Source organism: Paramacrobiotus metropolitanus, unplaced genomic scaffold (genome assembly GCF_019649055.1).
Source record: "Paramacrobiotus metropolitanus isolate TYO unplaced genomic scaffold, Prichtersi_v1.0 Parri_scaffold0000013, whole genome shotgun sequence".
Taxonomy (NCBI): Eukaryota; Metazoa; Tardigrada; class Eutardigrada; order Parachela; family Macrobiotidae; genus Paramacrobiotus; species Paramacrobiotus metropolitanus.
In genome coordinates, this window is record NW_026570233.1 from 1,142,360 (window position 1) to 1,157,732 (window position 15,373).

General features: G+C 41.1%; 1 protein-coding gene across 1 annotated transcript in view; it reads right to left on the reverse strand.

Moving 5' to 3' along the window:
• Positions 1-446: 446 nt before the first annotated feature.
• The window catches only part of LOC129584386 (uncharacterized), a 39,591-nt gene continuing 24,664 nt past the window's right edge, over positions 447-15,373 (reverse strand). Inside the window, exon 2 of the mRNA XM_055476544.1 lies at positions 447-1,679. Within this exon, the coding sequence (XP_055332519.1) occupies positions 835-1,679 (845 nt within the window). The 3' untranslated portion in view covers positions 447-834. The remainder of the gene's footprint in view (positions 1,680-15,373) is intronic.

Here is a 15,373-nt window from a genome sequence, read left to right on the forward strand (position 1 = left end):
AATAATAATAATAATAATAATAATAATAATAATAATAATAATAATAATAATCATAATCATAATCATAATCATAATCATAATCATAATCATAATCATAATCATAATCATAATCATAATCATAATCATAATCATAATCATAATCATAATCATAATCATAATCATAATCAATAATAATAATAATAATAATAATAATAATAACAATAATAATAATAATAATAATAATAATAATAATAATAATAATAATAATAATAATAATAATAATAATAATAATAATAATAATAATAATAATAATAATAATAATAATACCATAACCACAGTCACTACAGAACTAAGTACAATTAACAATTTCCCGTTTATGTACAGAGCGCGTTTGAACCTGAAGCAAATCAAATCCAGTTCGGTTATAACTGCAACGAAGGCAAGTGTTATCCTTACATTTTGCATGCTTTTATAAACCTACCTATTTGGCATCGTACCAGTCTACTACAAGTAATCATTCGAATGGAACAGAAAGAAGTTTAGCTGCTGCACAAAAAAAATCTATACGAACAGGATAATTTGAAAAACAAAAGCAGAGATGGCAGCACAACACAACCCGAGAGGACCCCAGCCAGGAACATAGACATCATTCACGAGAAAATCAACATCTAAGCATTTGATAAAATTTAAAACCCCAGTCAGGCTGCAAGAATTGTTAAAACTTAAAACCCCCGCAGAACTGCAAGAAAGTTATGGAACGGATTCAGTCGAAAGGGCAGTATATCACACAAGCCGGACACACAATTACTGCGTGTTTTATGCATTATTGCTGTGTTGTAGTCAGACCGTCAGTAATTAGCGAATCACGGTGAGATAAGCTTCTTGCATCACCCATTCCTGAAAAAGGTCATCGATCTTGAACCAGCACTGGTAACTACCGGCATGATTTATTTTGACTTTATAGATCGTCAGTGTAGAATTACAATGGCAAATGCCATCAGATGTTGTCCATACAGATACATCCGAGTCATCCTTCATCGATAAACCCAGTCTGTATTCAGGGATTCCTGGAGCATATATTACATGATCTTCGCTCCTCCAGATAAAACGATTTTCCAAGCTACCTGCCGCTGCTCGGAACTGGACGACACAGGCAAATTCCGCAGCTTCACCAACTCGCGCTGTTACGTGGACCATTGGCGGTTTAAAAACCTGCGAGGGAATTAGCTGCGGACTGACTAAGAATGTCTGGGTGACCACAAACTGGCTGCCATTGTACTGGACACATTCATACTTCCCGGCATGCAGATGGGTCAGCTCGATTAAGTCAACTGTCATAGATCCCGTTAACGGATTCGTTAGCAGTTCCATTTTGCCTGAGATGATGGAACCATTGAGATTGCCATGACAGCTGCATCGCCTGACACTTTGTCCGAATGGTCGAATTGCACCAGTGAAACTGAAGTTGAGCGGTTTGCTGTCTAGCCATACCTGCGATGGAAAATCTTCCGAATTCCAGGAAGTCGACATGCCGCTACCATTGCAGTGCAGCTGCACTGTTTCACCTTCTGCAGCTCTTATGATGTTTTCAGTAGACAGCGGTTTCGGTACAATTTCTACAGCTGCTGAAGTGCCTTGTAAATGTAGCGGGATTACGCCGTTTTGACCACTTCGGATGCCTTCATCCAACAGTTGTATAACTGAAACAGCAAGAAAAAAGATCAGCTTCAAAACATTATTAAGGATGCAGAGAAACCTGTTGGTAACCTTTATTTTAGAACAAGGAAATGATTCTAGTATGCTAATATAGTAAATTAACGCAGCATTGCCAGGTACCAAAACATGACAGTACGAAGTATGCGAGGGCCGACAGGCAAAAATCTCTGCAGCATGGGCCGCACATGCGAGTTCATGTTTGGTGAGCTCTCCGTTTACAACCTTTCACACCCTTCAACTCCGTTCAAAATCTTTCACACAACATTTCGCTCCGTGCACTACCTTCGGACTAAGGAACGACCGTCCACGGAAAATGGAATTCCACGGATAGAATCCAATTTCCAAATCCGCGCCCCATGCGAGTGGCTCGGATTTGGAAAATGGAAAAGAGGAAATCCGTGGAATTCCAATTTTGCTTGGAATTCAGATTCCTGTATTTGGAATTCCAAACGCACAGAAATGTCGAATAAAAATTACAAACTGAACATTTTTCAACGAGTAGCTACAAATTTATTATTTAAAAAATGGCCGTCTCTATTCTGACACTGCCCGGTAAAGAAAAAAACGCGCCGGAGTTATCAGATAACGTCAGACTGCAACATGAGTACGCATGCATGACTCGTACAGTATCAAAGACAAGTTACCGGTGTCAGTTTAACCGCACTACATCAATGATGTAAGAGTACTAGTATTGGTAGATGGTAGTATAGTATTGTTTTGCTGTTTTAAACTAAGGAGAAAACAGACATGCATATCGAAATTTATTAACTTCAGGCGTGGTTTTAGCGTAGCAGCCGAAACTACCCTTTTCATTTATTTTTTTTGTGAAATAAGTTCAGTTTCTATGTTCAGTAGCTAACTATCTGCAGTTTCCGAATCTGCACTATAAGGTATCTCTAATATACTGTAGACCGGCGGCATCTGTACTAGCTATCAGACCTGGGCAGTTATAGAAATTTGACCCAAAGTTAGAGTTAGAGTTACAGGAACGTGCGAGTTACGTTAAGAGTTAAGTTATTTATGCAGGAAAACCGAGTTTCGAGTTAAACCGCGAGTTACGGTACCATAGACAATACATAGTATTTGTATGAGAGTTAAGTTAGTTAAGTTTTCTTCTGAGCAAGTTACGCTAAAGAGTTAGTTATAACTCAATAACTCGAAAATAACTCGCGTTAAGTTAAATAGTTAAAATTAACTGCCCAGGTCTGCTAGCTATGCTCTAATAACATAGTACCACTGCCTCTGTTTATGAAAAGCAGATAGTTCTGTCACTTCTGTGTACCTTTACTTTGTTTAGAGCTTTGAATGCATTTACAAGCGATGAATGCGCGGTAATTAATCAGCGGGCGATATCTGAAATGGTGTTTTGTTAAAACTTATGTAAATTGATGGCTAATTAATGGTATTCCAACGAAAAAAACGAAATCCTTGGATTTACGGAAATCCATTTGGATTTCCGTAAATCCACGGATTCCATGGAATTCCATGGCAATTTCCTTTCCAAAATCCTTTCCACGGGCTCGCGCCCGTGGATTTGTCCTCCTTACTTCGGACACTACCTTCCACTCTGGTCACAACATTTCCTGCAGTTACGGATCGCGTATGCTTTTATACCGTATAAAATTGGCTTCGTATCAGTAAATGATACAAAGCCACTTTGACTTTGATCGGCTGTATCACAGCTACTGATTTTAGACTGAAATTGAGACGCACCCTCGCAAAACTGTGCAGAAGTACTTTTTTGAGTCACAGAAACGAAACTGGAAACGATTAGCGGTAGCATTATTCCAACTAGTCGCTAAATTCTTGGTGTGAAATAAGTGAAAAACATGTGGCATCTACAAGCATGGCATGTGGCATTGTTTTTGTTATCGAGAAATCGGAGTTACTGAATCGGAAAATTTGAGCAAAAAAGGAGCGGTATCGCATCGGAGCAGCTCTGTTACATTCTTCTTCTAGACCAGCCTGACCATTTTGCAACCAAGTTATTGCAATAATAATGTAACAAACAAAATTTCGTGAAAACAATATTAATCCGTCGGCGCCCTATGCGAACTAAAAGTCAGAGTGAGAAAACACTTTTCTTTTATCGCAGCTGTCGTATAGGCAGGCCAGTGCTCGAGTTTGGAGTTAGGTTCGGTATCTCAGATGCACGTGGGCGGCATCTTTGAAGTGCGCGCAAAGAATTTATCGAGCGTTTTTCCCACACTTACTTTTCATGAAAACTAGAACAAATTAACTAGCCGGGAGCTAAAAAATTTATTGAAGTAGTGCAGATTTTATTCTGTAGAGTGATATAAGTCTAAATTTTTGTTGAATATCCTGCAACATCGTCTTTTACTGGTCAGATCATCTTCCCAGTAAAGACACTGATTTTGACTGATAAAAACCCATTGGAAGCTGAGCGGTGTTCTTGTAGATTTTCCATAGGAAATCCATTGTTTTCCTAGTCTGCCTCGTGGAATGGCTATCAGAATCGGAATTTTTAAACTTTTTTGGGCAATTTCACAGGTGCTGGTTATAGCGCGCACATTTAATATTATTTAGAGTTCAATCGGTATAGTTCAATATTCTAAGCACTGAAAGCAGTAACGTACGCTATGGAATTGTTCACGAGCCCTTCTTGTTTTTTTTTTCTCGCAAGATGAGTGCAAACGAGTGAAATTTCAGCTTAAAATGCTGGCCCATTGTTTAATCTTCAGGAGTAGAGGATTCGCTGTCCCTTAAGTTCTTAATATTGTGTTAATACAGTACTTGTACAATGGGTATTTAACTATTAAGTATGCGACGTGCGTTTCTTGCAAATGATGAGGTTAGCAACCACCGCCCGTTAAATCGCAATATTTAATTACGTTGGCTTACAACGAGCGGAAGTTGTCTCGATTTCTACGTAGTCCTGGCGCTCGTCAGTCGTCACCAAGCAACAACCTCCTATTGTTTCGTCCACCATTCATTTTGTCCACCATTCATTTTGTCCACCGTTCATTTTGTCCACCATTCATTTTGTCCACCATTCATTTTGTCCACCGTACGTTTTGTATACACTGTAACCGTACTGCAGTGCAAATCGAATTCCTTGACGTGATACGTCGCGTCAACGAGTTCGATTTATGCGGCCCACAGCGCACACTGAACTGCAACTGCAAACTTACAGTCTAGTGTCTTAAGTCAAACTGGCTTCTTACAACCAGTAAGGATTAAGGAAACATAAGAAAACAAAAAACCTAAGAAAAAACAGATAGACGTGCGAAGATATAAGAAAACGTAGGGAAACATAAGAAAAGGAGAACATTAGACTCAAGAAACCTAAGAAACCACAAGCTGAAGAACATAAGAAACATAAGAAAACCATAAGAAAACATCATCAAGCTTAAAAATTCTTAGAAGAACAGATCAATACAGCCTAATCGTTCAATACAGTTTTGTGTGGTACAAGCAGTCAATTAAACTGTAAGACACGTTGTAAGCGGATGGTGGACGAAATGAATGGTGGACAAAATGAACGGAGGACAAAATGAACGGTGGACAAAATGAATAGACACGGCAACAACCATGTCAACGGTGGCATCACGACTTCTGGATCATGAGGCCTCTTGATAACTGTTGTTGCGCAGCTGTGGTTGCACTTGATATTTTGTGTTAAGTTGTCAGAACTCCTGTACAGTCTGGTTTTGCTGTAATTTTTTTTTCGGCTTCGTGAGGACGCTTCTATGACGGGAGTTAGGCATTGACTTAAGTTGCAAGAGATTATCCCGCGAACATTTTGAAAATTTTTACGGTGCAGCTTGGGTACTAAATGATAAAACTGCCGATGCTCTTATTTAAGTTGCTGTAATCGGTGACCGATAAATGCTTGCGCCAATAAGCTCATGGTTAGTTTCATAAAACATTACAAAATCTTCTATAGATGACAATATTCTGCCGAATTTATTACTTCAGTCTTTTGCCGAATTTATTATGGTAATATCATCTCATTGCATCACAAAGCGAAAATTCGATTCGCAGCAAACGCTGGAACGTGGAACCGGCCGTGGAGATCCAAACAGCTTGCGAAGTAAGGACACTTGGTCCGCTTATGATATCATAGTCCGCTGCTGATACCAGAATGCAGCGGTCCGCCCTCGATCACTGAATATTTAAAAACATCCAGTCCAAATGTTTAAGAACATTCAGTCCAGCTGACAAAGCAGTTATCAGACTTGTCGGCATCGACAGCTATCTGTAAAGTGGTTTTTTTCGCCGACAACATTGTCTGATTTAAATTGGTTTTTGTCACCGGCAATCCGAAATTCGACCCTATCCAAGAATGTCGGGAAGGCTTAAGTAATACAGTTACAACTACGAAATCTTACTCCCGGTTCCGAGCCAGGAAAAGCTTTCATATGGCGCAAGTGATTCCGAATTTACTACAACTAGTTCTGCTGCTGCAGTAAGCCGCAAAGCTGCAGCAATACGTGATGTTTTACCGAAAAATATTTAACCGGCGTTTTAACCGAAAGTGCACACGTCTTGCAAGAAACAAAATAATTAAGAGTGAATAAACAATAAGTATTTTAACTTACGTTGCGGTTTCCAGTACTCAGAATATTAAATTACGCGCAGTATATAAATTCAGATCATGTGCGCAGTAACCGGCTATGGTGTCACCGCGCTAAAAAGTTTAAAAACTCTGACGCGTCAAATACGTTATATCGAATTCAGCTATCTACCCGATCTTCAAACGTTGCTTCGAATGCGCGTGTGACACCGACAGAAAGGTTAAAGGCTGATGGTTAGAGGATCACATAAATCTTCTGCCAGAATCCGACAGACAGTTGATGATGCGTAAACCATTCTCAAAAAATGCGTTTGCCGACGCACCTTTCAAGTCTCAATTTTTTGACGAATTGTATCAACCTTTCTGCCGGACCAGTGGCGGCATTCTTTGATCTTTCAATGCAACCTCTACCGGCCATTGTGCTGTTTGCACGCTTGCAGTAGACTGTGTCACTGTATCTGACTGTAGTAATACCAGATGGAGTCAAGTTGCTCCAAAAAGCAAAGTGCAGCAACAAAAAGAGGCGATTATTACAATAGATGTAACTGTGCGCGAATAAATGGCAGATTTGGAGTAGGTGAATTTTTTTTATTTATTAACATCCCACTCCCGAAAGATAACTGTCGTCACTGAAAAGTCCAGCTCCGTTTAGGCGATCGCAATGGCCTCCATATGACAAATTATGTTTGCGTTTTCAGTGTTTTCTGGCCAGCTCGCTTACGTTGAATTTGAATCTGAGATTAAAACAATTTAGGTGTGCTCTGTCATAACTTTTGTAAAGGAACACAAGGCTAGTCGTGGAATCAGAAGTACAAATATTGAGACAGAACAGACCTATAGTTTCCTGATTGCAGATTCGAGACGAGTTGAATCAACCAGACAAACATTTGAAAATAAAAAATCCGTTACCCCATTGTTGTGATTGCAACCGTTTTACTAGCAGATCCCGCGCAAATTGCGCGGAATAATTAATGCGATGGACAAATTAGAACCTAGTGCAAAAATTAAAACTCATGAATGCAGCCTGCGGGTTTTAGTATACTTCGCTTTGCCCATTATTTTAATCAGTACCACTTTAGGGATCAATATATTAATCACTTTTACTGCATAGATGCAGTGCTGGTCTTGCTGCATAGATTGCATCACTGATAAGCTGCATAGGCTGCATGGACTGAATGGTAATGCATAGACTGCATTTGAGTCAGCCGTGGTTGTTCATGTAGCCGCCCGCCACAAAGGCTGTCAATTCAGTAAAGTGATTAATATATTGATCCCTAAAGCGGTACTGATTAAAATAATGGGCAAAGCGAAGTATAGGTTTTATGGAAAGTACGTATAGGTTTTATGGACAAATCGTAAAACCCTTCAATATACCAAAGTCCGCAGATAACGATATTGTCTACCGGAAAATTTGCCTATCGTTTAATTGACTGCAGAGATACCTTAAACCTGAACTGCGAAATTTTCCGCCTTAGAGCCGAGAAATTTTTCATTAGTTTCTCATCTGTTTCTTAATTCTAAGATCAGTTATCCAATCATTTAAATTTCGTGCACCTGCTGCATAGGGACTAATTTATTAGAAGTTGTTCTCCCTTCCCTTTTTTGTTATTGTGGCTTTTTTAAGCTGTAGAGTCGTAGACTATCCGATAACAGTTTACTTGTACTTGAAAGTTGAAATCACAATTTGAATACTAATACCACTGGTGCCCTTTATACTCTAGTGTAACAATCAGTATACTGACAGTAATTGTTCTACTTGCTATCGTTGTATCTTTTTTACTATTGCTTTGACCACAAAACACATCCAACACTTTTAATCAAATAATAACAGAAGCATTTTGTTGTGTTTCCTTCTTCGCTTTTAACTCTTTTTCAAAACAGGGAACTGTTACGCAAAATTCTTGCATTCTTGCTCCGCGAGCTCTGCTCGAACCGCAGCCCAGCGTCGCTTGCGACTCCGCCTTTCAGTATGCTACTCGTATACAGCGAACTGAAAAATTCATGTGTCCTTTTTTAAGGGAAGTGGCCCGGTTCATGGCATCAAATTCGTTTACATGCACTAAAATCTTCGCTTTCGCGCACTTGCAGACACATTTTTGTTTCGTTTTATGCCATTTTGTAGTCATTGTGCAAGTGAGGGAAGCGCTACAAAAAGTTTACGACGCTGTGGTTTTAAGCCGAAGCGACTACAAACTGACGCCAGAGCCACCTTATTAAGCGTACGGTCAGGAAATTGTTGCTGAATATCTGCAGATTAAAGGATGCCACCACTGGTCCGACAGAAAGGTTGAAGCGTCATTGGTGCCGCCGGCAAAAAGGTTGACACATTTGCTTAGAAAGGTTTACTGGTGTTTTAGGCCATCGTAGAGCCCTGCACGAGCAGCAAAAGTGCTGCTCGACTCGCTCGTTTCAGCTTTCTGAAACGTCCTGCTCGCTCAGCTCGCTCGCGCCCAAACCGCCGCTCGCTCAACTCGCTCGTTTTCCAATTTTTGTTTGCTTCCGCTCGCTCAGCTCGCTCGTAATTTTATTTTGGCACATCGGCTCGCTCGTGAGATCGGCAAAAATTTACATATCAATTTTTTGCACGAATTAATTATATCAAACTTTTCACCAACACAAAATTCATTAAGTGTAACAGGATGTTCAGAGACAATCACTTATATCTCCATACTGGTAGTCCGTTTCATTACAGTTTCATTTTTTTGCTAGTACCTTACTCTAATTTTCAACTGGATGTAGTACTCTTAATTTAGTCTGAAATAAATACATATAATAGAACGCCCGAAAATCAAAACGCACCTTTCTTAGGAAGCATTCAACTGATTCAGAAACCCGTCCAATAATGTTTTTGTTGGCTACAGAATATCAGAACTCCGCCCTGAGTCCCAACCGGTCTAGGAAAGTTAGTAAGTCACTTCGCGCGAAGCGCGAAGGTGACGGTGGTTTAAGACCGTTTTCAGGTCGGTAAATGTAATTTTGTACTAGAAACTTCTCCAGTTCGCACAATGTCAGCCTGTAAGCTCGCGATCGCTCGCACCGGACCATCCCGCTCGCTCGGCTCGCTCGCAATTTTTTTTTTGTTGCTCAGCTCGTTCGCAAATTCGCAAAACGACGCCTGCTCGCTCGAAGTGCTCGCGAGCGCCGAGCGCTCGTGAGCCGAGCCGAGCGGCTCGGCTCGTGCAGGGCTCTAGGCCATCGACCCGTTTACCTTTCTGTCGATGACAAAGTTTTAATATGAATAATGTCATGTTCTTGTATTGTATGTACATAGCAACATAGCACATACTACATAGCATAGTACTTAGGGTTGAAATCACAATTTCAAACATTTCACATTTCAAGCTTCAAATCAAATCATTTCAAATTCAAACGAGGGTCCGTTTGAAATGTGATTTGAAATGGTTTGAAATGTGAAAATTTGAAATTATGAAACCACGTGAAATGCGTTTGAAACGATTTGAAATGGAAAAAAACTTTCTTCAAAGTATTATTTAACTATTTTTGAGTGGAGAAAACCATGAAATCTGCTTAAAAGTTCTTACAATAAAGTGAAATTGTTGATAAAATCAGTAAAAAAACTATTATTGATCAGTTAATATCCCTGTTAATATCCCTGTTTATACCAGGAAAACTTTTTCGAAATATCCGAATAAAAAATCAATAAAATATTTCATTTTTAAATTTCAAATCATTTCATTTTCAAATCATTTCATAAGTTGTTTTTCTTGGTGCACTAAATTAGTACGTTCAGTCGATCGAATTAGTAAGCTAGGTAGAAGAACCGAGTTCATAAGTGTCGTTATTCGTTAAGCACTAAGCGTGTAGTGTATCGTCTAGCACGGGCCACGGAGCCAGTAATGTGCGACTACATGTAGACTGTAGTTACAACTTACAGTAACAATCTTTTCTGGCTATAGACGGCGGTTAGTGAGCCAACTCAGCTAAGACCCTTAGTACTTGGCAATGCCTATGCCTAGTGCGTGATGAATTCGGAAAGGCAGCTCAGAACTGATTTAGACAAATGCTCCCTTCCAGCAGCTCGCGCGTAACGGGACAAATTTTGATACGATTTGTTTTATTGACCCTGTCATCTGCACCGTGGTAAATAAACTACTCAATGTTATTAAGTACTTATTTTAAAACTCCCACTGAAGGCGGAGCCCGCGGAGCAGCAAGTCAAACTTTCTGCAAAAAAGCTATTATGTAATTTTCAAACAGAAAAACAAAACTTTCATAAAATTAAATGCAACGAAAACCATTATGCGAAATGCAAAGAGAAATTGAATTCGTGCCGTAATATTTAGAATTCTATCAGGCTTTTATTGATACGTAATGCGTGAGGTAAAGACAAAGAATACAACTAGTGGACACTGGACAGTGCACCTGAACCGGGGAAGCTACCTCAGTAAAGCGAGCTTATTTCGTATTAACTTTCGGTTACTCTGTGTACGCGTTCCCAGAAAGTAGTTGAATTAATAATTTTGCACTTTATAGCTTAACTTTAGCATTAATATAACAAACACCTTTTCGTAAGCATCCAAAAAATTAAAAAAATTATTTAAAGTCTATTCAAACTTACGCGGGCTTAATTGCTTGCAGTTTCACAATTTATCGTATTTCTTTTGCAAGCTTTTAAACGCGGTCACAAAACCAAATACAATAAAAAACTCTAAAAGTTAGACTACTGGACACTGGACAGGGCTAGATAAATCGAATCCCGGCGTGCGCAATTTAGAATTATTTTTTTTTGTTAACTGCATCTGCATTAAGCACAGCTTGCGCTAAAAAACAAGCCGCTGTTCATCTGTTGAATACTTACGTACTTCTGCTTCTATAACTCCAGACAAGTGCTTTTAAAACACTGACAAACATTTAGTGGCGGCTCATGCTGACAGCAATTGCAAGGTATATAAGAGATAATATATTCCTATATGTATAACTTGCTGACAGCCTGTGTGTGTGAAGATGCTGTTAAACAGTAAAAGCAAGGTGGATAGGTGGATTCTACCCTATACCCTCGTACACCTTGATAAAAGTATTAAATTACATACTTTCTTATGCGCTGCCGACTCGGGATGTATACACTTTCACTCACAAACGTATTGGCGTATTAAGCACAGATGCATACCGGTACACATGACGTTCGTTATGATTAGGGTGGAAATTATTAGTATTACCAGAGTGTTTGTTATTATTGAGTTAAAAATTAATATTCACAGAAAGCGTCCTTAGTTTATAGTAAGAAAGCTCATAATTATTGTACGAGTTAAACGATAAACTTATACTTTCTCGTACAGTTAAACGACAAGCTTTCTACAGTGCCAAGCCAACTCATGCGAGACCTGCTTTGCGCGACAGAGAGAGCGTACACCTACTTTTATTAATTTTGCAGTTAGATGATCTTTCTCATACGCCGGGGATATACAATATAAAAAATTTTACTCGCAGTATACTGTACAGGTGGTTAATACTGGTATTATAGATCTGTATGAAGGCCATCTGGCTCTTGGTATTCTCTCCCCGTATGCTGTAGTGATCCGTACGTTCATGTACGAATCAGTACGATTGTCTCGGGATTTGGTGAATTGCGCCCGTATAATATTATTATCCTCTTGTGAAGGCGCAAGCAAACAACTAATACATACCGTAGCAACACCCGGACTTGTCCAGTTGCTACGGGCACAATTCACCAAATCCCGAGACAATCGTACATCACACATACTGGCCGTAGTGGAATGACTGACTGTTATGTCGCTAAGCAAACCAAATAAATTCGTTTGTATTAGCCTTAAAATACATATTGGGAATTTGTTCTAAGTTTTCTTAGTTTTGTTAAGCTTCTTAAGTTTGTTACGTATTCCTAGTATTTTAGATTTCTTATGTTTTCTCCAGTTTCTTGGGTTCCCCTTTTTACACTCCCTGCACTCCTTCACCTTTTTAACGCATTCGCGCTACATCCAACATTTATTTCAACTTCACACTTAAACCGAACATGATTTACATAGATTGTAGCTGCATCGTGATGGAATTGCATCAATCAAAAGTTTTACTATCCAAACGCTATGCGGATCAAACAGCATCTTGTTCTTCGAAGCAACATAATATATAATTATAATAATTATAATTAACACAATGTTAATCTCTACGTCTCCTATGCAAATCGTTGCAGCGCGTGGGGGGATACTGGAGAAGCTGCTGACCGGAAGCGCGAGCAAGGTGCGTGAACGCGAGTGCGTTGGCCACCTCTGATCGCTCCAGCCGCACAGGCAACCCCTTTATTTTGGTTGTGTACAAGCAAAATAAACGGACAGAAAAAACAACAGGTGCGTGGCGGGCGGGAGAACAAAATCAGCGACGTTCTGAACAAGAACTGAGCTAACGTAAAATGAACACTCGTGAGGCGAGCATGCAAAAGCGTGTGCAAAACGCTACAACAAAGCACGCGGCCGCCGCTGAGCCGTCAAAGCGTCCGAACGGCATCCGGTCTGAATGGTGGGCCTGCGGCGAAGGCTAGCAGGCATCGCCGACGCAGCATTAACCTCAATTAACGCGTTAATTGGCACTTGGCAGTATAATTATTGAGCGCATTGAGCGCAGCGAGATGCTACTATTAACGCGAGGTTCTCAGTGGTTATTCATTTTGGGGTTTATAACTCATTGTAAAGAATAAAGTCTCCTCTATCAGAATATGGCGCTGTCATGTGTTGAAAAAATTGTTTTCGTTAAAAAACAATTTTCCGTTATGGGTCTCCAAGGGGGAAGCGCTGTTCAACAGAGAGAAAGCGGCTAGCGCTGCTTTTAGGCAATTCGGGTTATGAATCCGGTCTTTTATGGTCAAGAGCGATGGAAGGGATTCTGATGCAAAGCTATTGTTAGCGCAGGTGAAATAATCAGCCGTTTCAAAGGAATGCTGAGCCGAAGCAATCAGTGACCAGATGGTGTGATAACTTAGTTGATCGACGGTTATTGTCTTGGCAAGCGGCGTGCGCGTCTGCCGTCTCCAGCCCTGCTGTCTCGACCGAAGGCTCAACCTGTGCCCGTCCAACTGCGGGTTCTCCAAATGTATGCCTTCACCGTTTTTCAAAGATTCTTAAAAGGAAAGACAGACGATCTGCTTACCATTTAACAGGCAAGCGCAGATGCGTCACGTGGAGGACTTTATTGGAAAAAAAATTGATGATGGCCGAAATGTGCCATTGCCGAAACGAGCGCTGCCCGAAATGTAGCGCGGCCAGAGTGATCGGACGCGCCCAAGGGTACCACACGTGCTGACTCTTGGGGGTTGCGGCCAGCTGGTGCCGTCGCAGAGTGATATGCCGCATTGCACACACATGAAAACAGTGATCGGTTTATGAACGCATAATTATGCCTTTGATCGGGCCAAGGTAGCTCCTTCACGCACTCTAATTGCAACTAGAGTAGAAGTACGACAAGCCGACCACACACGAATAGTGACGTACGACGAGTGATAAAATAGATTACTTTCCTTTATTAAGCTCGAGTACGGTGGACAGCGTCACGAAAACAATATCAACAAATTAAATAAGCCTGAAATGGTAAATTATTGAAGCCTGAAATGGTAAATTATTGAAGCCCGAAACGGTAAATTTACTCGGTGCACCACTCACTCCGGAAGCGCTAATTGTATGTTGACAAGAGAAAATTGCTGCCCTGAAGTTGCTTCTAGGTCGCCTAATGCTAATAAGCGCCCATCATGCCTTCTTCGTCCTGCGGAACTGCTTGGCTATACCGAAACTGGTCTACACATTACGGTGTAGTCCGTGTTGGAAAGCGCCCGCCTGTTTGGACGAGTTTGATGAGCTGGTACGGGTCGCCTTGGAGACAATCACCAAGACTCGTTTACATGGAGCCGCACTCCTGCAAGCGTCTCTTCCTGTGGCAAGAGGAGGTCTTGGTGTCCGTCGGACGAAAGCACTGGCTAACTTGGCCTTTCTGGCCTCCGTGTTTTCCACCCGTACGCTAACAACCGAGATTTTTGAAGCCTGCAGTGAAGAGACCATTGAGGCGGCGGTTGACATGTGGAAACGTCAGGCTGACTGTACGGACACACCACCAGAACCCGCTCGTGTACACCAATGTGTTTGGGACCACGCAGTACTGGAAAACGACACAAAAGAAATGTGGAGAGCGACAGGCGACGATCACCGAAGTAAAGCGCGCCTTAACGCTATTAGCTGCAGGTATGCCGGCGCGTGGTTAAACGCTCTACCTTCAGAAATTTTTGGAAATTGGCTGGACGATCAGTCATTCCGCATAAGCGTCGGCTTGTGGTTGGGAGCCAAAGTAGTAGAGCAGCACCGATGCAACGATTGTGGTAAGAACGTTGCATCGGTGCTGTTCTACTACTTTGGCTCCCATGGAGACCAGTGTCGATGAAACTGGTCTCCATGGGTTATCCTGTAAGAAAGCTGGCGGATTATGGCGCGAGAGACATAATGGTATTAACGATATTGTATTGCGTTCTTTGGGTAACGCCGGGATTGAGTCGTACGCGGAACCTGCTGGTTTTGTACGGGAAAACGGGAAGTGTCCAGACGGTGCAACAGGTTGGAAATGGTTCCGAGGTCTGCCGCTTGTGTGGGACGTCAACTGCCGTGATACGATGTGTGACACTTATGTAGAAGCCACGTCCCGATTAGCAGGAGCCGCCGCTGAACAGGCCTCCGTGGAAAAGAAGAACAAGTACCGCACCATTCTGGACAGATGCCATTTTGTTCCCTTGGCATGCGAGTCTTTTGGCCCATGGTGTGAAGGTCCTGTTGTTGTGTTTAAAGAAATCGGGAAGAAGTTGTTTGTTCGAACCGGCGAGTCCCGATCCACTTCCTTTTTGTTTCAACATTTAAGTCTAGAGGTTTGGCGTGGCAATGCTCAGCTGGTTTTAGCGACCGTCTCCTCACGCTCGAACTGGGATCACTTCTTTATTTAATTTGTTGATAAAATCAAAGGTACAGTTCTAGATTCTCGTCTTGAAAACAGTAATTACGTGCAATTCGTGGATTTTATTCTGCCGCGTATTGCGTGTACTGACTTTTGAATACTGTGCATTAATTTGTCTTTACTATCAATCATACCATTGTAATTAATCAGTTTCCTCTGGGCATCATCTCAGCCGATCCTTTT